At 44.1% G+C, this 27,391-nt stretch overlaps 1 protein-coding gene across 2 annotated transcripts in view; it reads right to left on the reverse strand.

Moving 5' to 3' along the window:
• DPYS (dihydropyrimidinase) overlaps nt 1–27,391 on the reverse strand; it is a 96,508-nt gene that overhangs the window by 25,885 nt on the left and 43,232 nt on the right. For both annotated transcript variants that reach the window (XM_069731761.1, XM_069731762.1), the window contains exons 6-7: nt 7,787–7,928; nt 6,519–6,661 (exon numbers count right to left, since the gene is read on the reverse strand). In XM_069731761.1, coding sequence (XP_069587862.1) covers nt 6,519–6,661; nt 7,787–7,928 — 285 coding nt within the window. The remainder of the gene's footprint in view (nt 1–6,518; nt 6,662–7,786; nt 7,929–27,391) is intronic.

Here is a 27,391-nt window from a genome sequence, read left to right on the forward strand (position 1 = left end):
AGTGAGGTTTGATGGAGATCGTTTGTGAACAGCAGTTTTCAGCTCTTTCCACAGATTCTCGATTGGATTGAGGTCTGGACTTTGACTTGGCCAGTCCAACACCTGGATACGTATATTTGTGAACCATTCCATTGTTGATTTTGCTTTATGTTTGGGATCATTGTCTTGTTGGAAGACAAATCTCCGTCCCAGTCTCAGGTCTTTTGCAGACTCCAACAGGTTTTCTTCAAGAATGGTCCTGTATTTGGCTCCATCCATCTTCTCATCAATTTTAACCATCTTCCCTGTCCCTGCTGAAGAAAAGCAGGCCCAGACCATGATGCTGCCACCACCATGTTTGACAGTGGGGATGGTGTGTTCAGGGTGATGAGCTGTGTTGCCTTTACACCAAACATATCATTTGGCATTGTTGCCAAAAAGTTGAATTTTGGTTTCATCTGACCAGAGCACCTTCTTCCACATGTTTGGTGTCTCCCAGGTGGCTTGTTGCAAACTTTAAACAACACTTTTGATGGATATCTTTGAGAAATGGCTTTCTTCTTGCGACTCTTCCATAAAGGCCAGATTTGTGCAGTGTATGACTGATTGTTGTCCTATGGACAGACTGTCCCACCTCAGCTGTAGATCTCTGTAGTTCATCCAGAGTGATCACGGGCCTCTTGGCTGCATCTCTGATCAGTCTTCTCCTACTTTGAGATGAAAGTTTAGAGGGACGGCCGGGTCTTGGTAGATTTGCAGTGGTATGATACTCCTTCCATTTCAATATGTCGCTTGCACAGTGCTCCTTGGGATGTTTAATGTTTTGGAAATAATTTTGTATCCAAATCCGGCTTTAAACTTCTCCACAACAGTATCAAGGACCTGCCTGTTGTGTTCCTTGGTCTTCATGATGCTCTCTGTGCTTCAAACAGAACCCTGAGACTATCACAGAGCAGGTGCATTTATACGGAGACTTGATGACACACAGGTGGATTATATTTATCATCATTAGGCATTTAGGACAACATTGGATCATTCAGAAATCCACAATGAACTTCTGGAGTGAGTTTGCTGCACTGAAAGTAAAGGGGCCGAATAATATTGCACGCCCCACTTTTCAGTTTTTGAATTTCCGCAAAAATTTAAAATAACCAATAAATTTCGTTCAACTTCACAATTGTGTTCCACTTGTTGTTAATTCTTCACCAAAAATTTACATTTGGTATTTTTATGTTTGAAGCATGATATGTGGGAAAAGGTTGAAAAGTTCAAGGGGGCTGAATACTTTCGCAAGGCACTGTAAAATGACTACTGATGTAGGAGCCGGTGACCAGACTACCAGTCCATTAGCTCCTCCTTTAGAAAAGAAGCTTTCCCATGCTCCATCAGCCATCATTGCATTATACAGCTAACAAGACAGGACGGTATTTAATAAAAAACAGGGCTCTATCAAATCCAATATGTAAGGGACGGTGCTGTATATAACAAGAGTGTGTACTGTATAATAAGGGATGGCAATATACATAATAAAGGTGACTATGTAATATAAACATGTATGTGTGTGTGGCTATATATATATTGTTGCCTTAAAAGGAGGGGGCCCAGACACATTTCCTGCACAGGGGCCCCAAGCTGTCTGTGTCCGCCCCTGAGTACTGTATACTACTACATCATCAATAACCATGAGATACAGTACTCAGATAATACTGTTATACACTGGCTAAATGAAAAAGCACTACAGTATGTTCATACAAAAAAAACAGTGCCAAAAAGCACAATTAAAAGAAATCTGACAGCCGGTTTTGCCTCGTTGGTATTCTATGTGTTTTATCAGCCCCTAATTCTTTTTTGAATGATCCCCCATTATCACTAAGCGCTGCTGTAGTATGTTTAAAATGAAGTTTAATGCAGGCATGTGTGTACCTGGACGAATCTGGGACCGCTGTCCCTCATTACAACAGCATGCTGGTATCACGCCCACAAAGTCATGATTGACATCCCAACGTATGCAGAGAGGAGGGGAGCGGGATTTCTTCTAATATCCGGGGAACCAATATTCAGGAACTGTCCTAAGGATTGGTGATTAACTCTTTCACGTCAGAGCCTGTTTTCACCTTCCTAACCAGGCCAATTTTTACAATTCTAGTCACTGTCACTTTATGAGGTCATAACTCTGGAACGCTTCAATGGATCCCACTGATTCTGAGACTGTTTTTGTGTGACATATTGTACTTTATGATAGTGGTACATTTAGGTCGATATTTTTTGCATTTATTTGTGAAACTATCACACATCAAATTGCTCAACAACACATTCAAGGAGTTTACAACCCTTCAGGTGCTTCACAGGAATTAAAGCAACGTGGAAGAAAAAAAATAAATCTTTCTCACAAAAATGGTACTTTAGCTACAAATTTTGCATTTTCACAAGGATAACAGGGAAAATGGACAATAACATTTGTTGAGAAATTTCTCCTGAGTATGCCGATATCCCATATGTGGGGGAAAACTACTTATTGGGTGCACGGCTAGGCACTGTTTGACTTTTGGAATGCAAAATTGGCTCTGTCCTGTTTGTAGAGCTCCTGGGGTTCGTAAACAGAGGAAACCCCCCACAAGTTACCCCATTTTGGAAACTAAATCTCTCAAGGAATTCAACTAGATGTATGATAAGCACCTCGAACACACAGGTGCTTCACAGAATTTTATAACAATGTGCCGTGAAATAAAAAAAAACAAACACATTTTTGCCCCTCTGTAATTAGGACAGTATAAGTCTTAGTGTCCTGTGTGTTGCCTAATGCAGGTAAATTTCCATCAAGCTTTAAATAAGATTTATGTTTGGACTGTTGGACTGAGTTGCTGACACCAGGCGTCTGGCACGGCTACACCCAGACTAGCCTCAATTCTTTGCTGACTTACACTTCTTTCAAATTGTCTAATTGATGCTCCAATAGTGGAGTGATTTCAACTCCAGAATATTCTTCAATTTAATCATGCTGAATTTATGCTTTGCTGACATTTTGTTGACTTAACACGGTACTTTGTTTAAGTGGATTAGATCCTGGCGTGAATCAGATTCCTCGGCTTTGCCGAGCAGAAGTACGTAATGTTACAAATGCTGTTTCACTCGCGATTTTATGGCCCACTATACATTTTGGAAAAAGGTCGTCTAGGCTGCTTCTCCACTTTAATACAGGAAAAGTAACTATTAATGTACCACATAACATTTTTACCAACTAATGCGAAAGTGGAATATTCTTTACGGGGAAAAAAACAAACTAATTTTGGGGGTTTTGTGTGAAATTTGCTTTTTTTTTCTCTGTTTTTTTGGGGTTGCTCCAATACACCCAGAGGAAATAATCATGTGTAATTGCAATAATTTTCTGGGGAGAAATATTTCATTTTCTGGAATTATTCCCAGGGTGCCAGTACTTTCGGGATGACTGTATCTATAAGGTTATACTTATATAATTTGAGTCTATTTATGACTTTTTTTTTTTTACATATTTTGTTTATTATCTGGCGTCTACCTTGTTATCCACATGGTTGTAGTTTTTGGACACATAATTGTTTTGTGAAATTTCCCTGGGTTTATTCTATCTAGCCCATTTGGCTTGAAATAAAACAAGAATTACTAGAAGGGCCTACTAGGACGCCCTAGGGCCAGACATCGGTGAGTGGGGCGCCACTTGCATATTTAGGGTGTCAATTTCCGCCGCCAGAAGGGTTTTTTTCTAGGAATACCATCAGGGATCTTGAGGATTTCCTGGGCTGGGCTTGGGTTTGATCCCCATTATCGTGTAGGGAGTCCACTTACAGTATAGTTTTGATACATATACTAATATTTGTGGTTTTAAATGGCTTAAATAAAATTTAGTTTTAATAGTAACATTTTCAGTGAACTTTTCATTAGTATTTGTACTCCTTTTACCTTATTTTAGTTATTTTTTTTATACTGTGTGCAGTTGGTATTTTGAAATCTGATGACATATTCGCATGAACATCTTAAAGTAAAAGGCTGTAAGGTAACATAGTAACATAGTTAGTGAGGCCGAAAAAAGACATTTGTCCATCCAGTTCAGCCTATATTCCATCATAATAAATCCCCAGATCTACGTCCTTCTACAGAACCTAATAATTGTATGATACAATATTGTTCTGCTCCAGGAAGACATCCAGGCCTCTCTTGAACCCCTTGACTGAGTTCGCCATCACCACCTCCTCAGGCAAGCAATTCCAGATTCTCACTGCCCTAACAGTAAAGAATCCTCTTCTATGTTGGTGGAAAAACCTTCTCTCCTCCAGACGCAAAGAATGCCCCCTTGTGCCCGTCACCTTCCTTGGTATAAACAGATCCTCAGCGAGATATTTGTATTGTCCCCTTATATTCTTATACATGGTTATTAGATCGCCCCTCAGTCGTCTTTTTTCTAGACTAAATAATCCTAATTTCGCTAATCTATCTGGGTATTGTAGTTCTCCCATCCCCTTCATTAATTTTGTTGCCCTCCTTTGTACTCTCTCTAGTTCCATTATATCCTTCCTGAGCACCGGTGACCAAAACTGGACACAGTACTCCATGTGCGGTCTAACTAGGGATTTGTACAGAGGCAGTATAATGCTCTCATCATGTGTATCCAGACCTCTTTTAATGCACCCCATGATCCTGTTTGCCTTGGCAGCTGCTGCCTGGCACTGGCTGCTCCAGGTAAGTTTATCATTAACTAGGATCCCCAAGTCCTTCTCCCTGTCAGATTTACCCAGTGGTTTCCCTTTCAGTGTGTAATGGTGATATTGATTCCCTCTTCCCATGTGTATAACCTTACATTTATCATTGCTAAACCTCATCTGCCACCTCTCGGCCCAAGTTTCCAACTTATCCAGATCCATCTGTAGCAGAATACTATCTTCTCTTGTATTAACTGCTTTACATAGTTTTGTATCATCTGCAAATATCGATATTTTACTGTGTAAACCTTCTACCAGATCATTAATGAATATGTTGAAGAGAACAGGTCCCAATACTGACCCCTGCGGTACCCCACTGGTCACAGCGACCCAGTTAGAGACTATACCATTTATAACCACCCTCTGCTTTCTATCACTAAGCCAGTTACTAACCCATTTACACACATTTTCCCCCAGGCCAAGCATTCTCATTTTGTGTACCAACCTCTTGTGCGGCACGGTATCAAACGCTTTGGAAAAATCGAGATATACCACGTCCAATGACTCACCGTGGTCCAGTCTATAGCTTACCTCTTCATAAAAATTGATTAGATTGGTTTGACAGGAGCGATTTCTCATAAACCCATGCTGATATGGAGTTAAACAGTTATTCTCATTGAGATAATCCAGAATAACATCCCTCAGAAACCCTTCAAATATTTTACCAACAATAGAGGTAAGACTTACTGGCCTATATTTTCCAGGTTCACTTTTAGAGCCCTTTTTGAATATTGGCACCACATTTGCTATGCGCCAATCCTGCGGAACAGACCCTGTCGCTATAGAGTCCCTAAAAATAAGAAATAATGGTTTATCTATTACATTACTTAGTTCTCTTAGTACTCGTGGGTGTATGCCATCCGGACCCGGAGATTTATCTATTTTAGGTGATGCTGCATCCTGTAGATAGCAATGTGAAGATCAGCCACAGTCCATATCATACATAGGTGCACAAAAGGAAAGTCTAGGAGACATTAAACAAGTACAGGAGCTGTCCGTGTGCTAAGCTCGACGCGTTTCGCCTTTGGTAGGTTCATCAGGCATGCTGCATTGATAAGGCCCCGCTTGGCCCATGGAGAAGATATCCGTCAGAATCGTGTGCATAGACTATGGAGTGCGCCCAGTTAACATAACTAGTTACCAGAAATGAGAAAAACTGATGGCGCTTCAGTGTCTATTCCAACGCAGGCGAATGTGCATATCGCATATCGATTGTGCAGGACCCAGAATTAGTCATGCGCTTCAATCTGCGTTCCACCATAAGCGCATGTTTTTTTTCTAGGGATACCGTCAGGGGTATTGGGGATTCCCTGGGCTGTGAATTTTTGGGGTTTGATCACCATTATCATGTATTGTGTCCACTTACATTATACTTTTGATTTATATATATATGGATTCTAATATCTGTGGTTCTAATGGTTAATAGTCCAGTTTTCGGTGAACTTTGCATACAGTACTAAATAGAGCTCTTACACCTAATGAGGCTGGTGTTCTTACTATGAAAATCCTTGAATGGATGTAAAATCCTAAAATAAAAATAGGATCGAGCCATAAAGTGCTCAATTTAATATTAGACAGGGAAACTTTGCACGGTTATTTTTACGTGGATTTGCTAAGTTAGTACACCAGCTTCTTCTGGTCTACGAGATCCATTTAATAAAGTATGTAATTTATATTGTAACATCTGGAGACACATGCCTTTTCAGTATTGACTTTTGGTCTCTGCTGCGCGTCCCTGACACCGTTCTAAGGGTCCTTGTTATCAGGCGATGGCGCTCATATATCAGTAATATTTTTTAATGCCTTTACCTTGTAGCTTCCGGATCCCAGATAACAACATCTGCATCGGAGCCTTTCGCTATTTTCCCCTTCCTCGGATACATGTTGAAAATCCTCGCGGCATTGGAGCTCGTGACAGCTACAAATCTGTTCTCATCCATAACACCACTGTGCTGAAGGGCAAAAGAAAAAGTATAAAACTCCAGGACTGTAATATTATTACCTAACCCCATGAATATAGTTATAGTGGGTGAAGTGGTAGCATTCTTACCCTGGTCCTGGTGCCTGAGGGGGTCCAAAGACCCCTCTGCCACATAAGACACCAGTGTTATAAATGGCTTATGGTAGGTAGGGTGCCTTTTGCTAATTTTATATCGGTACTGCAAAGCTTTAAGTTATATTTCTGCCAAAATCGAAAGATTATCTTCAAGATTTTGTCAATAAATTAAATATTCTTTCTTTTGCTAGCCCATTCAATGCTGTGTAAGTGAGGAGCTAGCCACCGCTTTCTATAGACCTCAATAGCAACAGTGACATCTACAGGATAGGATTGGGTACTGCACCATAGGAAAAGTTCCATGATTGAGGAGGAGGCACAAATAACTTATACAAATGATATTATAAATATATGATTGATAAATTCAAAAGCAGAAAAAATTAAAACAAATATTTATATATACATATATATACTTTTAGGCTCACAAGCAAACGCTAGTAATGTCACGCAGACATATTATTAGATACTGACTACTATTATTAAATAAGTCTTCTATAATATATATATATATATATATATATATATAAAAACATAGAATATATATAATATATACAGTATATGTATATTACAAAACACTCGTTTATATTCAGTATCTAACAATATATGCCTGTGTGATGTAAAGTTACTAGTGCTTGTCTGTGAGACTTTGAGAGCTATCAAACTATCAATTCATTTTTCCCTTAAAATATAGCTTACTGTTAAGGTACCCCTGGTAAAAGGGAATCTTCAGTTAAACTGCTTCCCTTACTAGCAGTAATACTAAAAAAAATGGCTACATGTAGCCTCCACTAGGGGGAGCTCACTGCACCTAATATAGATATTAGCTATAATAAAGGTGTGTGTATTTGCAGATCTCAATATGAGCGGGGCTTATTCTAACTTTTGCTATGGTTCCCTATAGTTTCTCTGTCTGAAATGGACAAAATTTGAAAGGTTGAGATTAATAAAAAGTAATAGAAAAATCAAATGATAATGACATGATGGAAACATTTCTCTATGTTTTTTTTTTTCAGTTTCTTACCACCCCTTTTTCCCAGATCACAGACATCCTGTCCTCCACGCCGTTCACTCCATTGGGGATCTTAGTGAAGTCATCTTTGCCGAGCGCCTTCTGACAAGTGTCAAATGTGCAGTTATCTGTGCCGGTAACACTCAGGTCATCACTGCAACATGCAAGAAAGTGAGGAGGGGTCAGCTCCAATCATAGAGATATAGACAGAACTCACAGGGGGACATACCCTAAATCATAGAACATACTCTAAGCCATAGAACATAGCCTAAGTCACAGAAAATACCCTAAATTATAGAACATATCCAACATGCCCTACATCATAGAACATACCCTAAGTTATAGAATATATCCAACATAGCCTAAGTCATAGAGCATACTCTAAGGCCGGTTTCTCACGTCAGTACCTCTGGTACGTGTAGTGACAGATCTAATAGATGCGCCTTTTCTGGGCAGCTGCGGGCTGCTGTTTTAAGGCTGGGGGCCCATAGCCATGGCCCCTTACCAGCCTGAGAATAGCAGCCCGCACCTGTGAGTTTTGCTGGGTTGGTTGGAAAATGTACGGGGGACCGCACATCGGGTTTTCTTTGATCCCTGCTCCCCTGCTCGCACAGCTTTCAGCCGAGCAGAGGAGAATGGATGACAGCCGGCTTCAGCACCACAAGCAGGGGAACAGCGCTTACTGTGGCGTTGTTTCTCCAGCAGCCGTCCGTGTGGTCCTGATGCTTTTCCGGCAGCCGTCCGTGTGGTCCTGATGCTTCCCGGCGGCCGTCCGTGTGGTCCTGATGCTTCCCGGCGGCCGTCCGTGTGGTCCTGATGCTTCCCGGCAGCCGTCCGTGTGGTCCTGATTCTTCCCGGTGGCCGTTCGTGTGGTCCTGATGCTTCCTGGCGGCCGTCCGTGTGGTCCTGATGCGCCACACGGGTGGCACATGGCTGCCGCACGTGTGCCACACGGATCTACTACGTGAGCACACGGACATGGATATCTCCGCTACCGATTTTTCTGGTGTCGGAAGTATCTGGACGTGTGAAACCGGCCTAAGTCATAGACCATACCCTAAATGATAGAACATGTCCAACATATACTAAGTCATAGAACATGCCCTTTAGTCATAGAATATACCCTAAGTTATAGTACATACCCTAAGTTACAGAACACGCCTTAAGTCATAGAACATACTTTAAAGGGTTAAAATGTTCTGGCAACTAAACATCCTTTCTTGGTGGATCGAATAATTATACATGAACCTGGAAAAGTGAACCTGGAAATTATAGGCCAGTAAGTCTAACCTCTATTGTTGGTAAAATATTTGAAGGGTTTCTGAGGGATGTTATTCTGGATTATCTCAATGAGAATAACTGTTTAACTCCATATCAGCATGGGTTTATGAGAAATCGCTCCTGTCAAACCAATCTAATCAGTTTTTATGAAGAGGTAAGCTATAGACTGGACCACGGTGAGTCATTGGACGTGGTATATCTCGATTTTTCCAAAGCGTTTGATACCGTGCCGCACAAGAGGTTGGTACACAAAATGAGAATGCTTGGTCTGGGGGAAAATGTGTGTAAATGGGTTAGTAACTGGCTTAGTGATAGAAAGCAGAGGGTGGTTATAAATGGTATAGTCTCTAACTGGGTCGCCGTGACCAGTGGGGTACCGCAGGGGTCAGTATTGGGACCTGTTCTCTTCAACATATTCATTAATGATCTGGTAGAAGGTTTACACAGTAAAATATCGATATTTGCAGATGATACAAAACTATGTAAAGCAGTTAATACAAGAGAGGATAGTATTCTGCTACAGATGGATCTGGATAGGTTGGAATCTTGGGCTGAAAGGTGGCAGATGAGGTTTAACAATGATAAATGTAAGGTTATACACATGGGAAGAAGGAATCAATATCACCATTACACACTGAACGGGAAACCACTGGGTAAATCTGACAGGGAGCAGGACTTGGGGATCCTAGTTAATGATAAACTTACCTGGAGCAGCCAGTGCCAGGCAGCAGCTGCCAAGGCAAACAGGATCATGGGGTGCATTAAAAGAGGTCTGGATACACATGATGAGAGCATTATACTGCCTCTGTACAAATCCCTAGTTAGACCGCACATGGAGTACTGTGTCCAGTTTTGGGCACCGGTGCTCAGGAAGGATATAATGGAACTAGAGAGAGTACAAAGGAAGGCAACAAAATTAATAAAGGGGATGGGAGAACTACAATACCCAGATAGATTAGCGAAATTAGGATTATTTAGTCTAGAAAAAAGACGACTGAGGGGCGATCTAATAACCATGTATAAGTATATAAGGGGACAATACAAATATCTCGCTGAGGATTTGTTTATACCAAGGAAGGTGACGGGCACAAGGGGGCATTCTTTGCGTCTGGAGGAGAGAAGGTTTTTCCACCAACATAGAAGAGGATTCTTTACTGTTAGGGCAGTGAGAATCTGGAATTGCTTGCCTGAGGAGGTGGTGATGGCGAACTCAGTCGAGGGGTTCAAGAGAGGCCTGGATGTCTTCCTGGAGCAGAACAATATTGTATCATACAATTATTAGGTTCTGTAGAAGGACGTAGATCTGGGGATTTATTATGATGGAATATAGGCTGAACTGGATGGACAAATGTCTTTTTTCGGCCTTACTAACTATGTTACTATGTTACTATGTTACATCTTACAATACTTTATTTACTTTCAATAATTCCTTATTGTTTTCAAGGTCTCTGTTTGCTGTCATGAACCCTTTTCTGCCACGACATTTTTTTTCAGGTTATGCACTTTCATTTTTTGCTTCCCTTCGTCAGAAAGCCATCAGTTTTTTATTTACCTTGGACATAGCTGTAAGAGGGCTTGTATTTTTTTAGCAGGACAAATTGTAGTTTTCTATGACATTGTTCATAAATATACATGCAGCTTCCACTAGGGGGAGCTCACTGCGTACAAGTTAATGCAGCACCCACTGAGTTCTATAATCCTGATGTAGTTGCTCCCCCTAGTGGTGGGAATATAATGAAATCAGAAAAAAAAAAGCGTTGCCCTGCAGCATTTTGGATCTTAAAATTGAATGGGAGACATTAGCTATAATAAAGGTGTGTGCATTTGCCGATCTCTCAATGTTTTGGGGGATTTCATTTTTATGGTGATCATTCTGCAGTAAAATAACCTGTAACTTTATTCTCTTGGTCTGTATGATTACAGCAATACAAAATGGCAGTTTTTTTTTTACTTTATAATATATATTTTTTTAATTCAGTCATTTATTGATTTGTGCCACCATTTTCTAAGACCCATAATGGAGCTGTATGAGGGCTTGATTTTTTTGCAAGGTGAATTGCAGCTTCTATTGCTACCATTTTGGGTTACAGTACACACAACTTTCTGATTGCTTTTTATTTTATATTTTTAGAGGGGGGTGTCACAAAAAAAAATCAATTCTGGCATTTCTGGGGGGTTTTGTGTGTGGATGATTTTAAATTTTAGTTGTTTTTTTTCTTTTTATTATTTCATAAGAAAAAAGTGTTTGCGTCGGTTTTATCATGGGAGACTTCAACCTGTGATTTCTTGCACAATATATTGCAAAACATTAGAATTGAAGAATTCTAAAATTAACATTCTCCTATGAGAAGGAGCCATCATCAGAGCTGTGTAACACAGCTAGCACTCACAGTAATGGGTCCCTCGCATCATTGCTGCTTTTCAATGCTTTTCTAGGTTTGAGGTGGTCAGGAGCGCAGTCAACTCTTTGAGATGACAACTTTTGAAAAGAACTCAATGCAAGTTGTTCCAAACACAGATGTATATTGCACTGTAGATCTCCTCAAAGAGGGACTTTCATCACTGCTCATGTTACATTTTCAGAGCTCAAGCAGTGTGAGGTCTGCTGTATATGCAGCACCCCCAGGTAATCGGCTGCTGCAATGATGTTGCCTCCTTTGGGGAGGGTGATGTCACGCTTGGAGGCAAGGGAGATTCTATCTATCTGGTAAGGCACTCGCATTCAACACATCTGAATCTAGGCCAGGAGGGGGAGCTCAGGACCCGGATTCAGGGGAGCTCCCTTAGACTTTATGTATCCTGGTCTGGAGGAGGAGCTAGTTAGTTGGTCCAGAGGGACCAAGGAGGACAGTAGTGGAGAAGGACATCTGGAGAAGATGTGGGAACCGAGCAGCCACGAGGGAGCTGCTACCCCTGGAAAGAGAAGCAGAAGGAGAGTTGAATTGTGGAGGAGCTTAGAGGAAATAAGCACAGAGGAGGAAAGTGCTCAGGAGGGGAACAGTGGAAGGACACCTTAGGAGCCAGAGCGTAGAAACCGGGTACCAGGAGCCCGAGGTCGTGTTGTTCTCCAGGACGCGCAACAGAAACGGAAGGCATAGTACTTTATGTCAATTGCCTGTAACAAGTCTGAGGTGAAGCAGTGACTGTAAGTGCCGGGTCATCTAAGAGATCCTATAAACAGGCTCAAACTGCCTATCGTATAGACATCTGTCTTAGGACAGGAGAGAGGGAACTTGCACTGAGCTTCAAGCAGCAGGGACCTAACAAACTAAACGGCGCTAGCAGGAAAGGCTTGCGGACCTCACCTGGTAAAGGAACCTCTTATTGCCTCCAAGCTGGCCGGACCACAGCAACCCTGCACTTGGTACCCTGGACTGAGGACTACTACTGCTACCATCAGTAAACCAGGTAAAAGACAGCAAACTCTGTGTCCTCCACTTATTATTCAGCATACACCATCTTTGCCACACACCTTGGGAGTCCTGGGGACCCTGCTTCACCTGTGGGAAGCGTTACCATCTTGCTGCAACAACATCACCCCAGAGGACCCCTTTAAGCAGCGTCGGTCCCTACTGAGTGAACACCACAGGTGGCATCACGAACAATAGACTTTATTCACAAATCCCCTTAAAGACCTTTCCCTTTAATTGGGCGCCCAGGGCCACGGACCGGGTCGCAGCCACCGTGACATCCCCTTTAAGACCGGACCCGGTACCGAGTACCCCGCTGCCCTGGTTGGGGCTATCCATATACATCACTGTTGTGAATTCCGCTCTTGGGCTCCCTCCGGTGGTTGTAAGTGGCACTTTTGTGAGTTCTGCTCTTGGGCTCCCTCTTGGGGTTTCTAGTGGTATGGTTGCTCCTTGGAGTTAGCTGTCATCAGCTGCCTCCACTTATCGTCTCTTCTGCTCAGCTATTTAAGTCTGGCTATTTCTTCAGCCTGTGCCACTTGTCAATGTTTCCTGGCGGGATTCACATCTCTGCTTGGATTCTCCTGGTTTCCTGACCAGTTCTGCAAATATTAGTTCTGGCTTTGCTCATTTCAGTCCACATGTTGTGGACTTATTGTTCTGTGCATTCTATATTTGTCCAGCTTGTCAGTATGGATTATTTCTGTTAGCTGGAAGCTCTGGGAAGCAGATTTACCCTCCACACCTTTAGTCAGGTGTGGAGATTTTGTAAACTCTGTGTGGATTGTTTTGTAGTTTTTATACTGACCGCACAGTATCCTTTCCTGTCCATCTATCAAGCTAGACTGGCCTCCTACGCTAAAATCTGATTTCATTTCTGCGTATGTTATTTTCCCCTCCTCTCACCGTCAATATTTGTGGGGGGCTATCTTTCCTTTGGGGATTTTCTCTGAGGCAAGATAGGTTTCCTGTTTCCATCTTTAGGGGAAATTAGATCTTAGGCTGTGCCGAGGGGTCTAGGGAGCGTCAGGTACCCCCCACGGCTATTTTTAGTTGCGCTGCTAGGTTCAGGGTTTGCGGTCAGTACAGATACCACCTCCTTCAGAGCTTGTCTCATGTTGTTCCTAAACCACCAGATCATAACAGTACAAGTGGCCCAAAATGAATTAAATGTATCTCAAAAGAAGGAAAAGAAAGTTCTGAACCATTTTTTTTCTGTGCTTTGGTTTGTCTTTTTTTTTTTCCTCTTGATATCTGGGTGGTTCAGGATATATGCTTTGGCATGGATGTTCAGGGTTTGTTTTCTTGTGTGGATCAACTTGCTGCAAGAGTACAGAGTATCCAGGACTATGTTGTCCAGACTCCGGCTTTAGAGCCCAGAATTTCTACTCCTGATTTGTTTTTTGGGGACAGATCCAAGTTTTTGAACTTTAAAAATAACTGCAAATTGTTTTTTGCTTTGAAACCCCGTTCTTCTGGTGATCCCATTCAGCAGGTGAAAATCATCATATCCTTGCTGCGTGGTGACCCTCAAGACTGGGCTTTTTCTCTTGAAACAGGGGATCCGGCATTATTGAATGTAGATGCATTTTTTCAAGCGCTCGGATTATTGTATGACGAACCTAATTCTGTGGATCATGCAGAAAAAACCCTGTTGGCCTTGTGTCAAGGTCAGGAAGCAGCAGAGTTATACTGCCAGAAATTTAGAAAATGGTCTGTGCTCACTAAATGGAATGAAGAGGCTCTGGCTGCTATTTTCAGAAAAGGTCTTTCTGAAACCCTTATAGATGTTATGGTGGGCTTTCCTACGCCTGCCGGTTTGAGCGAATCTATGTCTCTAGCCATTCAGATTGATCGGCGTCTGCGCGAGCGCAAAGCTGTGCACCATATGGCAGTATCCTCTGAGCATAGTCCTGAACCTATGCAATGTGATAGGATTTTGACTAGAATAGAACGGCAGGAATTCGGACGTCATAATAGGCTGTGTTTTTACTGTGGTGATTCGGCTCATGTTATCTCTGATTGCCCTAAGCGTACTAAGAGAGTCGCTAGGTCTGTTACCATTAGTATTATACAGCCTAAATTTCTCTTATCTGTGACCCTGATTTGTTCATTGTCGTCCTTTTCTGTCATGGCATTTGTGGATTCAGGCGCTGCCCTGAACTTAATGGACTTAGAATTCGCCAGGCGCTGTGGTTTTTCTTTGCAGCCTTTGCAGAGCCCTATTCCTTGGAGGGGCATTGATGCTACACCCTTGGCCAAAGATAAACCTCAGTACTGGACACAGATGACTATGTACATGGCTCCTGCACATCAGGAAGATTGCCGTTTTCTGGTGTTGCATAACCTGCATGATGTTGTTGTACTGGGATTTCCATGGTTACAGGAACATAATCCGGTGCTGGATTGGAAAACTATGTCGGTGACTAGTTGGGGTTGTCGAGGAGTACATAGTGACGCTCCTTTGATGTTTGATTTCCTCTTCCCCCTCTTCTGAGGTCCCTGAGTTTTTGTCGGATTTCCAGGATGTATATGATGAGCCCAAGTCCAGTCCCTTCCTCCACATAGGGACTGTGATTGTGCTATTAACTTGATTCCTGGTTGTAAGTTCCCTAAGGGCCGACTTTTGAATCTGTCTGTGCCAGAGCATGCCGCCATGCGGAGCTATGTTATGGAATCTTTGGAGAAAGGGCATATTCGGCCCTCTTCGTCACCATTGGGAGCGGGTTTCTTTTTTGTTGCTAAGAAGGATGGCTCCTTGAGACTCTGTATTGATTATCGTCTTCTTAATAAGATCACGGTCAAATTCCAATACCCCTTGCCTTTGCTTACTGATTTGTTTGCTCAGATTAAGGGGACTTGTTGGTTTACTAAGATTGACCTCCGAGGGGCATATAATCTTGTTCGTATTAAACAGGGTGACGAATGGAAAACTGCATTTAATACGCCCGAAGGCCATTTTGAATACCTTGTGATGCCATTTGGGCTCTCTAATGCTCCATATGTGTTCCAGTCTTTCATGCATGATATTTTCCGCAATTATCTTGATAAATTCATGGTCGTATATTTGGATGATATTTTGATTTTTTCCAATGATTGGGAGTCTCATGTGAAGCAGGTCAGGATGGTGTTCCAGATCCTTCGTGATAATGCTTTGTTTGTGAAGGGGTCTAAGTGCCTATTCGGAGTTCAGAAGGTCTCTTTATTGGGATTTATTTTTTCTCCCTCGTCTATAGAAATGGATCCTGTTAAGGTCCAAGCTATTCATGACTGGATCCAACCCACATCTGTGAAGGGCTTTCAAAAATTTTTGGGCTTTGCTAATTTCTATCGCCGTTTCATTGCCAACTTTTCCAGTGTGGTTAAGCCCCTTACTGATTTGACGAAGAAAGGCGCTGATGTGACGAATTGGTCCTCTGAGGCTGTTGAGGCCTTTCAGGAGCTTAAACGCCGATTTACTTCTGCCCCTTTGTTGCGTCAGCCGGATGTTTCTCTTCCTTTTCAGGTTGAGGTCGACGCTTCTGAGATTGGGGCAGGGGCCGTTTTGTCTCAGAGGGAGTCTGATGGTTCTTTGATGAAACCGTGTGCTTTTTTTTCCAGAAAGTTTTCGCCTGCGGAACGCAATTATGATGTCGGCAATCGGGAGTTGTTGGCTATGAAGTGGGTGTTTGAGGAGTGGCGACATTGGCTTGAGGGAGCTAAACACCGCGTTGTGGTCCTGACCGATCATAAGAATCTGATTTAACTCGAGTCGGCCAAGCGGCTGAATCCTAGACAGGATCGATGGTCCCTGTTTTTCTCCCGTTTTGATTTTGTGGTCTCGTATCTTCCGGGATCTAAGAATGTTAAGGCTGATGCCCTCTCTAGGAGTTTTTCGCCTGATTCTCCTGGGGTCCTTGAGCCGGTTGGCATTCTTAAGGAGGGGGTGATTCTTTCTGCTATCTCCCCTGATTTGCGGCGGGTGCTTCAGGAATTTCAGGCTGATAGGCCTGACCGCTGTCCAGTGGGGAAGCTGTTTGTTCCTGATAGATGGACAAGTAAGGTAATTTCTGAGGTTCATTGTTCAGTGTTGGCTGGTCATCCTGGGATTTTTGGTACCAGAGATTTGGTTGCTAGGTCCTTTTGGTGGCCTTCCTTGTCGCGCGATGTGCGTGCTTTTGTGCAGTCCTGTGGAATTGCGCCCGGGCCAAGCCTTGCTGTTCCCGCGCTAGTGGGTTGCTTTTGCCTTTGCTGGTCCCTGAGAGGCCCTGGACGCATATTTCCATGGATTTTATTTCAGATCTTCCTGTTTCCCAGAAAATGTCTGTTATCTGGGTTGTTTGTGACCGGTTCTCTAAAATGGTCCATCTGGTACCTTTGCCTAAGTTGCCTTCCTCCTCAGATCTGGTTCCATTATTTTTTCAGCATGTGGTTCGTTTGCATGGCATTCCGGAGAATATTGTGTCTGACAGAGGTTCTCAGTTTGTCTCTAGATTTTGGCGGGCCTTTTGTGCTAGGATGGGCATCGAATTGTCTTTTTCTTCGGCGTTTCATCCTCAGACTAATGGCCAAACTGAGCGAACTAATCAGACCTTGGAGACCTATTTGAGATGCTTTGTGTCTGCTGATCAGGATGATTGGGTGTCTTTCTTGCCGTTGGCCGAGTTTGCCCTTAATAATCGGGCTAGTTCGGCTACTTTGGTTTCACCTTTCTTTTGTAATTTTGGTTTTCATCCTCGTTTTTCTTCTGGGCAGGTTGAGCCTTCTGATTGTCCTGGTGTTGATTCTGTGGTGGACAGGCTGCAGCAGATTTGGACTCATGTGGTGGACAATTTGACGTCTCAGGAAAGGGCTCAACGTTTTGCTAACCGCCGTCGGTGTGTTGGTCCCCGGCTTCGTGTGGGGGATTAGGTTTGGTTGTCCTCTCGTCATGTTCCTATGAAGGTTTCTTCCCCTAAGTTTAAGCCTCGGTTTATTGGTCCTTATAAAATTTCTGAAATTATTAATCCAGTGTCTTTTCGTTTGGCTCTTCCAGCCTCTTTTGCCATTCATAATGTTTTCCATAGATCTTTGTTGCGGAGATATGTGGTGCCCGTTGTTCCCTCGGTTGACCCTCCTGCCCCGGTGTTGGTTGAGGGAGAGTTGGAATATGAGGTTGAGAAGATTTTGGATTCTCGTTTTTCGAGGTGGAGGCTTCAGTATCTTGTCAAGTGGAAGGGTTATGGCCAGGAGGATAATTCTTGGGTTGTTGCCTCCGATGTCCATACCACCGATTTGGTTCGTGCTTTTCACTTGGCTCGTCCTGATCGGCCTGGGGGCTCTGGTGAAGGTTCGGTGACCCCTCCTCAAGGGGGGGGTACTGTTGTGAATTCCGCTCTTGGGCTCCCTCCGGTGGTTGTAAGTGGCACTTTTGTGAGTTCTGCTCTTGGGCTCCCTCTTGTGGTTTCAAGTGGTATGGCTGCTCCTTGGAGTTAGCTGTCTCCAGCTGCCTCCACTTATCGTCTCTTCTTCTCGGCTATTTAGGCCTGGCTCTTTCCTTTAGCCAGTGCCACTTGTAAATGGTTCCTGGTTGGATTCACATCTCTTTGGATTTCCCTGTTATCCTGACCAGTTCAGCAAAGCTAAGTTTTTGCTTGCTCTTTTCTGTCCATAGATTGTGGACTTATCCATTCAGTGCTTTCTATGTTTGTCCAGCTTATCAGTATGAATTAATTCTGTCTTTCTGGAAGCTCTGGGAGGCAGATTTACCCTCCACACCTTTAGTCAGGTGTGGAGATTTTTTGTAAACTCTGCGTGGATTTTTTGTAGTGTTTTATACTGACCGCACAGTATTCCATCCTGTCCTATCTATTTAGCTAGACTGGCCTCCTGTGCTCATCCTGGTTTCATTGTGTATGTCTTTTCCCTCTCCACTCACAGTCATTGTTTGTGGGGGGCTAATCTATCCTTTGGGGATTTTCTCTGAGGCAAGATAGCTTTCCTGCTTCTATCTTTAGGGGTAGTTAGCTCTTAGGCTGTGACGAGATGCCTAGGGAGAGTTAGGAGCACTCCACGGCTACTTCTAGTGTTGTGTTGAGCTTAGGGACTGCGGTCAGTACAGTTACCACTTCCTTCAGAGCTCGTTCCATGTTGCTCCTAGACCACCGTATCATAACAGACAATGACCCAAAACAGACAGCTAGGGCAACTAAGGAAGTGCTCCGTATGAAGCATTTCAAGGTCCTGGAGTGGGCTAGCCAGTCTCTAGACATGAACCCAATTGAAAAACTTTAGAAGGAGCTGAAACTCAATGTTGCCCAGTGACATCCCAGAAACCTTAAAAATCTAGAGAAAATCTGTATGCAGGAGTGGGCCAAAATCCCTGCTGCAGTGTGTGCAACCTTAGTCAAGAAATACAGGAAACATCTGACCTCTGTAATTGCAAACAAAGGTTTCTGTAATAAATATTAAGTTCTGCTTTTGTCTTGTATCAAATACTTATTTCATGCAATAAAATGCAATTAATTATGTAAAAATCATACAATGTGATTTTTCCAGAATTTTTTTAGATTCCGTCTCTCATAGTTGAAGTTTACCTACAATAAAAATTACAGACCTCTCCATTTTTTGTAGGTGGAAAACTTACAAAATCTGCAGTGTATCTGGAGCGCCCCCAATGGCTAGGGGTTACTCGGAGCCAAGCCTTCTTCGGTTCTCAAGGGGGATGTCATGGTGGCTGACCCGGTCCGTGGCCCTAGGGGCGTCCGTTGTAAATGGGGGAAAGGTCTTTAAAAGGATAATGTTCGTGACGCCACCTGTGGTATTCGGTCAGGGTGACCGACGCTGCCTAGGGGTCCGCTGGGGTGATGTTATGGCAGCTAGATGGTATACCTTCCCACAGGTGAAGTATGTCCCCAGGGCTTCCCAGTGTGTGGATGATGGATGGTGTGAGGCGCAGTGAAGAACGAGGACACATGGGTGCAGTCTCTTTACCTTTTTACTGAAGGCTTCAGCATCCACAGTCCAGAGCACCAGATCAAAGGGTAGGCAGAGTCCGGCCGGTATGAAGGCAAATCCAGAGTCCCCTTATCCAGGTGGAAATCAGTAGCCTTCCTCTAGCACCTGGATGTTGTAGTACCTTACTGCTAAGCTTCTCATAAGGTCCTCACAACTGATGTTGGTGTTCTAGATGTTAGGTCTTTCTCTCTGTCCCCCAAATGGATAGGAACAACCCGTATGACTGGTGGCTTAAGGCTTTTTACAGGAGCTCTTAGATACCCCGGCCTCCCATCGTTGCCACCGTGCCTCCTGGCCTCCTGGGTAAAGGTTGGGCAACTAATATGGAATTAGCTGTCCTGCCGGTCTCTGGAGCCAGGCTTGGAGACGATGACTCCCTCGGTGTTCCAGCTACCGAATCCTGCGCCTTAGAAGGGAGGCAGCCTTTTACAGGGCAGAACTCCTTCTGGTTTCCTCTCCTCTTGCTATCACTTCGTTTCTCACTCTCTGCAACACAATTCTCCTTCAATGTCTCTTTCTTATGACGCTGCCGCACGTGGGCAGGCGCAGCTCCATGGCCTTCTGTCTAGGCCTCTGACAGGATCCCACCCCTGTCAGGGACCCACTACCTGAGCGGAGCCCAGATAGCAGCTCACTGGGTGAAGCCCAGCTCACTTCTGCCTAACTTCCTATCCAGACCACCAGTTTTACCTAATTGTGAAGAGTGCCTTACTAAATAGGAGCATAGCTACCCCTGGTGGACTGGAGTGTGAAGTGTGTTGTGTGGTTTGTGATACCTGGTAAAGTGATCTCCTTTATTGCCTTCAGATGTAACATCACTGCCCCTGGTGGAAGAATGACATTACTGCAACGACCAGGACCCTGGGGCGCTGCATATCAAATATTAATTTTCCCCACTGTAGGAGACTCTTTGAGTGCCTTTTATACAGTACTGACCAAAAGTTTGCACACACCTTCTCATTTGAAGATTTTTCTGTATTTTCATGACTATGAAAATTGTACATTCACACTGAAGATGTACATCAAAACTATGAATTAACACATGTGGAATTATATACCGTATATACTCGAGTATAAGCCGAGATTTTCAGCCCAAATTTTTGGGCTGAAATTGCCCCTCTCGGCTTATACTCGAGTCACGGTGGGCGGCAGGGTCGGCAGGTGAGGGTGAGAGGGGGCGCTGAGGCATACTCACCTAGTCCTGGCGCTCCTGATGCTGCCCCTGCCTGTCACACTGTCTCCGGGTGCCGCAGCTCTTCCTGTCAGCGGTCACGTGGGACCGCTCATTAGAGAAATGAATATGGACTCCACTCCCATGGGGGTGGAGCCACATATTCATTCCTCTGGGTCTGAGCGGTGCCAGTGACCGCTGACAGGAAGAGCTGCGGCACCTGGAGACAGTGTGACAGGCAGGGGCAGCGTCAGGAGCGCCAGGACTAGGTAAGTATTTTATATTCACCTGTCCGCGTTCCACACGCCGGGCGTCGCTCCATCTTCCCGGCGCCGCTCTGTCTTCCCGGCGTCTCTGCGCTCTGACTGTGCAGGTCAGAGGGCGCGATGACGCATATAGTGTGCGCGGCGCCCTCTGCCTGAACAGTCAGTGCAAAGAGACGCCGGGACGAGACGCCAGAACGAGACGCCGGGAGCTGCAATCAAGGGGGGTTGAGTATGGCTTTTTTTTATTATTGCAGCAGCAGCAATGGCAGAGCTTTATAAGGAGCATATATGGGGCAAGAATGAACGGTGCACAGCTTTATAAGGAGCATATATGGGGCAAGGATGAACGGTGCACAGCTTTATAAGGAGCATATATGGGGCAAGAATGAACGGTGCACAGCTTTATAAGGAGCATATATGGGGCAAGAATGAACGGTGCACAGCTTTATAAGGAGCATATATGGGGCAAGAATGAACGGTGCACAGCTTTATAAGGAGCATATATGGGGCAAGAATGAACGGTGCACAGCTTTATAAGGAGCATATATGGGGCAAGAATGAACGGTGCACAGCTTTATAAGGAGCATATATGGGGCAAGAATGAACGGTGCAGAGCACTATATGGCACAGCTATGGGGCAATAATGAACGGTGCAGAGCACTATATGGCACAGCTATGGGGCAATAATGAACGGTGCAGAGCACTATATGGCACAGCTATGGGGCAATAATGAACGGTGCAGAGCACTATATGGCACAGCTATGGGGCAATAATGAACGGTGCAGAGCACTATATGGCACATCTATGGGGCAATAATGAACGGTGCAGAGCACTATATGGCACAGCTATGGGGCCATAATGAACGGTATGGAGCATCTATTTTTATTTTTGAAGTTCACCGGTAGCTGCTGCATTTCCACCCTAGGCTTATACTCGAGTCAATAAGTTTTCCCAGTTTTTTGTGGCAAAATTAGGGGGGTCGGCTTATACTCGGGTCGGCTTATACTCGATTATATACGGTACTTAACAAAAAAGTGTGAAACAACTGAAAATATGTCTTATGTTCTAGGTTCTTCAAAGTAGCCACCTTTTGCTTTGATGACTGCTTTCGGCATTCTCTTGATGAGCTTCCGATGGGTAAGACGGGCTAGTCGATTTTTTCACATGCACTATTTGCACTTTACTTGTAGCCTTGTGGTTCATTCATAATATTGACAAGACCTGCATGGTCTTTAGCCCAGTTTTACAGGTTTATTCCTTGAGGTTCTCCTTTTTTTCCCCCCTTTATGCATACACATATGTGTGTGTCCTGGGAATGCTCTCATGTTATGAATAGCCTGCCATGCCAGATTTTGTGCATCATTTGCTATCAGACCTGTCCAATAGTTGTGGTGTCATTTTTTGTATATTTCATGTGATTTTTCATATATTTGTGTGCCTTGTTTATGCTATATAATTAATAAAGAGTGTTATATTGGGGCGTGGCTATGTAGCCGGAGAAGAAGGACGCACTGAGTAAGAGCTCCATACATCCTGATTCAATCCTGCCACATATATCTCATCCCCGCAAACAGAACCGACAGGGGCTGAGACCCCACACTTAGAGGAACCTTGTGAGCCCTCCGGACGGCTGCCGTAGTGATCTGAGGCGGCGGGAGCTGCAGGGACAGAGAGGCCGGGAGGATCCACGTGCAGTGGCGGCCATCTTCGGTGCGCGCGCTCCAGGACACAGGACGCGGCGCCGTCTCCTGCTGAAGCCGGGCTCTCTTCTCGTCGGGGCGAACGGAAGCAGGATCGCAGCGGTGAGAGCTGTGCTTGTGCACGGAGGTTGGGAGACCTGAGGGGGACAGCGGTGCCCACGGGAGTGGCGGACATTGGCATAGCACGCTCCCTAACAGCAAAGGGAGCAGTGCCTCATATACCTGCGGTGCTGCTTGGAAGGAGAACACGCAAATAAGGAACTGGGGGGGTGGTGCGGTGTGTGCCCTGAAATATTGGGCCCTGTGCCTCCCCTGTCATACAGCCGCTTCGTTTAGCAGCACCATAAAACTGGGAATTAACCCCCTTCCTGCTGACCTCCCTGTGTGCGGACTGAGAGCCCGTTAAGTTATATAGAGCCTGAGTAAACATCTGAACAACCACCCTGTGACCCTCATTATTACTGTCTGCCAGCCCTGTGACCCCCTTTGACGTACAGTCTAATATTATACAGGACCTGAAGCTAGAGCTTGGTTTATCTGCAATCACAATCAGGATTACTTTGTGGAGTTCCTCTGCTTGCCCACCATGCAACACCCTAGGGGAGCAGGGGCGGCTGATAAACTGAGGAAATTTGCCAGAGATGATTCCTCGGACAATGTGCGCACTCTCAGAAATAATCCTGCACTTACCCAGCGTAAGAGCCGTCCTTCTGATAGTAACGAGGAGGGAGAACAAGACGAACTGACTCTTAAACAAGCATCCGAGCAGTTAATGCAGGCTATCTCCCTCACTAGATCATCTCTTACGGAAAAAATAGAGGATGTGCATACTGAGGTGGGTCGTTTGCGACATGACATGCAAGCTATGAGAGGGCGTATTTCGGAGGTGGAAACAAGAGTGTCACATATAGAAGATACTATTACTCCCATGGAAGCTAAACTGACAAAAGCTGCTGGCTCCGTAAACGCATGGAAACAAAAGGCGGATGATTTGGAAAACAGACTGCGTCGCAATAATATTCGAATTATTGGTCTCCCGGAGCGATCGGAGGGTCAGCAGCCTGAGCAATTCCTGGAAGACTGGCTTAAGTCCACCCTGGGAGATGGATTCTCCTCAACATTCTCAGTGGAAAGAGCCCATAGGGTCCCAACGAGACCTCTGCCCCCTGGAACTCCACCTCGACCGTTTCTGGCACGCCTCCTTAATTGCAGAGATAGAGATGCTATTCTTCGCTTGGCAAGGCAGAAGGGCCCCATTAAACTCAACAATACCATCATATCGATTTTTCCGGATTTCTCCATGGAGCTCCAGAAACAGCGGGCACGATTTATGGAAGTCAAAAAGCTACTTCGAGACAAGAATATAATTTATTCCATGCTCTATCCAGCCCGGCTCCGCATTGTCCATGATGGATCCTCTTTATTTTTTACAGACCCAGCAGAAGTGGCCGAATGGTTGCGGTCTCACGGACGGTCCAAAGCCCAAAAAAACTCCTAATTTGGGTTCTTTATCAAATGGCAATATAAATAGAGCTCTTTACATAGGTGCGAAAGAAGTCAACAATACCGGACACTGAATTCAGTGAGGGTATCCCCGTTTCTATTTGACTGTGGGAGTATGGAAGCATGCTCCTCTATTGTTCAAGTTATGTTGGGTTTGAGTTTATGCACTAGTTCTGACTGTTTGATGTATATGGTTGCCGCCAATATTGATTTTTTTTTTGCTCTGTGGGGTGTCTCTGGATCACGCCCGTATAATATTGTTGACATATATTATTTTTCTCTTTTTATATAAATATGGGATCTGAAATTATATATATGACCTGGAACATACGGGGTATTAAGACTCCTCGGAAGAAAGTTAAAGTATTTTCACAGATCAAAAAACACAATCCTCATGTCGTGGCATTGATGGAGACACACCTGACTAGGGATACGGTTCGATGTATACAAAAGCCATGGGTACAGTGGTCGCTCCATGCATTCCATACTAGCTACTCAAGAGGGGTCTCCTTATTGATACACAGGGGGGTTAGGTGGGAGGCGAGGGAGGCACGGCGGGATCCGGAGGGCCGCTTTGTTTTTGTACATGCAATTCTCAATTCATGTGAATATGTGATACTTTGTGTTTATAACCCTCCCCCTGCTAATATGTCGGTTCTCCGTATGGCATTGGGTTTCTCCTTAAAATATCCAGATGCCAATGTTATCTGCATGGGTGACTTCAACCTAGTAATGGACCATTCTAAGGACAGAGTGAGGTTGGATAACACAGTATCCGGGGAGTCTTTGCCTCAATCGCCCTCCCAGCTGGCGCTGTTTATGGATGGCAGCGGTTGGTTGGACTTGTGGAGAATGAGTCATCCAGAGGATAGAGGGTATACCTGCCACTCATCCACTAAACAATCTTTATCTCGTATAGATTATATATTTGGATCTAGTGGCGTGGCACTGCAGGTGGATAATATTGAACATGGTAACAGGGGGATCTCGGACCACAGTCCAGTAATTCTTAAACTTAAATATGGTCAATCCAATAACAATAGATCCTGGAAATTAAACCCTTTCTGGTTGAAATTGATAGATTCAAGTGACAGGACAGTCGAACAATTAAATAGTTTTATTTTAGCACATCCAGAACCCCAGAATCTTGGTTTATTTTGGGACACTCTGAAGGCATATTTAAGGGGATGCTTGTCCTCTACAATCTCTTACATTAAAAGGGTGACGGCGGGGGAGGATGACGAGATGGAGCAACGATTAAAGGATTCAGAGGCTACATATATAGCAAATCAGACCAGCAGTAACAGGGCTGAGTGGCTCACCTCCCAGAGATTATATGCCCAACATATAGACGTTAAATCGAAACGTAAATTATTCTTTACCCGCCAGTCCTATTTTGAGCTGGGGAACCAGGCCAGTACGCTCTTGGCTTTCTTAGTGCGCCAACACAATACATCCAACACAATATTACAAATCCGTATGCCTGATGGTACATTAGTATCCTCTACTGATGAGGTACTTCAAGGTTTTCACGATTATTATAATTTGTTATATAAATCTGGTAGCGGTTTTGATACTAATGAATGTTTGGATTATTTATCGGATATAACGTTTCCCTCGTTGAGCCCATCCCAACAGACCTTTATGGATGCGGAGTTTACTTTGGAGGAAGTGGAGCAGGCTATAGCGGACATGGCTACAGGGAAGGCCCCGGGTCCTGATGGGTTCCCCATTGAGCTATATAGGAAATACAGGGACAAGTTGGCACCACTTCTATTGAAGGTACTCGGGGGAATATGGAGGGGAGAGTCTGTCCCTGAAACGTTTTATGATGCCAATATTATAGTACACAGGAAAGAGGGGAAGGATCCTCTCGATTGTGGATCGTACCGACCTATATCCCTGGTGAACGTAGATTACAAGATTTTTACTAAAATTCTGGCTACCAGACTGAATACGATTATATTAGATCTCATACACCCAGATCAAACAGGCTTTATGCCTGGGAAAAGTACTTCCATCAATATTAGACGGGTCCAATCGGTTATTCAATATAGCTCTTTGGAGCCAGATAATAAGTGGGCATTGGCATCGCTGGATGCAGCCAAAGCTTTTGACTCCCTCGAGTGGTCCTTTCTGTTTGCATGTTTGCGGAAGTATGGTTTTGGGGACAGATTTCTGAAAGGGATAGGAACATTATATACGAAACCTAGGGCGCGTATGATAGTGAATGGCTCAATATCCGAGCCTTTTTCTTTACATAGAGGGACTCGCCAGGGGTGCCCTCTCTCCCCTGCTCTATTTGCATTGGCAATAGAGGCTCTGGCAATACAGATGAGATCCTCCAGCGACATCAAGGGGATACGCATTGCAGATCGGGTAGATATTATTGGCCTCTATGCTGATGATATGGTGGTATTTATGGATCAAACAGAGGATACGCTACCAAAAGTAATAACAATTATTGACAAATTTAGCAAATTCTCTGGTCTTTATATAAATTGGGATAAGTCTGCCCTGATGCCTCTTTCTCATGTCCCAATGTTGCGTCTCGGGACTCTCTCGGCGTTACCCATTGTCTCTAATTTCAAATATCTAGGAATACATATGTCTCAACATAGTAGATTTGATTTACAATTTAACATTTACCCATTAATTGATCTGGTAAAATCTAAATTTAATACTTGGGATAAACTCCCTCTCTCTGTGGCTGGCCGCATTAATTTGATCAAAATGATACTGCTTCCCAAGTTAAACTACTGCCTTCAACATAGTGCTGTCCCAATACCTAAATCCCTCTTTGCGACTCTAAATTCCCTAACCACGTCCTTTATATGGGGGAAAAGTAGGCCTAAACTTAGGTTATCTACTCTACAGAGACCGAGACGGGGGGGAGGAGCGGCTTTGCCAGACTTCTACTTATATTATCTAGCCGGGCAGGTTAAAATGATAAATAAGTGGATGCCCAATAATTCTAATCCTCTTCCTAATTCAGAGAGTCATCTGCTTTACTCTGCTAGGATCGATTGTCCACTGGGGTTTTTGGAGATGGAGAGGGTCGGTGTTCCCCGTTTGCTTCCTTTGCTTCGGTTGGCAAGATCAATATGGAGTCAAATAAAAAAAATAACCAAATTTGTTGATATAGTGGCTGAAATGCCACTGTGGAATAACAGTTATCTCCCGGGATTGTTAGGCCACCCATCCACGGAATTTTGGATATCACACGGTGTTCTCTCAGTAGGAAATGTACACAACCAGGGTTTTTTTACCTCCTTTGAACAATTACAAAATACTTATAACATCCCAAGATC

Source organism: Ranitomeya imitator, chromosome 6 (assembly GCF_032444005.1).
Source record: "Ranitomeya imitator isolate aRanImi1 chromosome 6, aRanImi1.pri, whole genome shotgun sequence".
Lineage (NCBI taxonomy): Eukaryota > Metazoa > Chordata > Amphibia > Anura > Dendrobatidae > Ranitomeya > Ranitomeya imitator.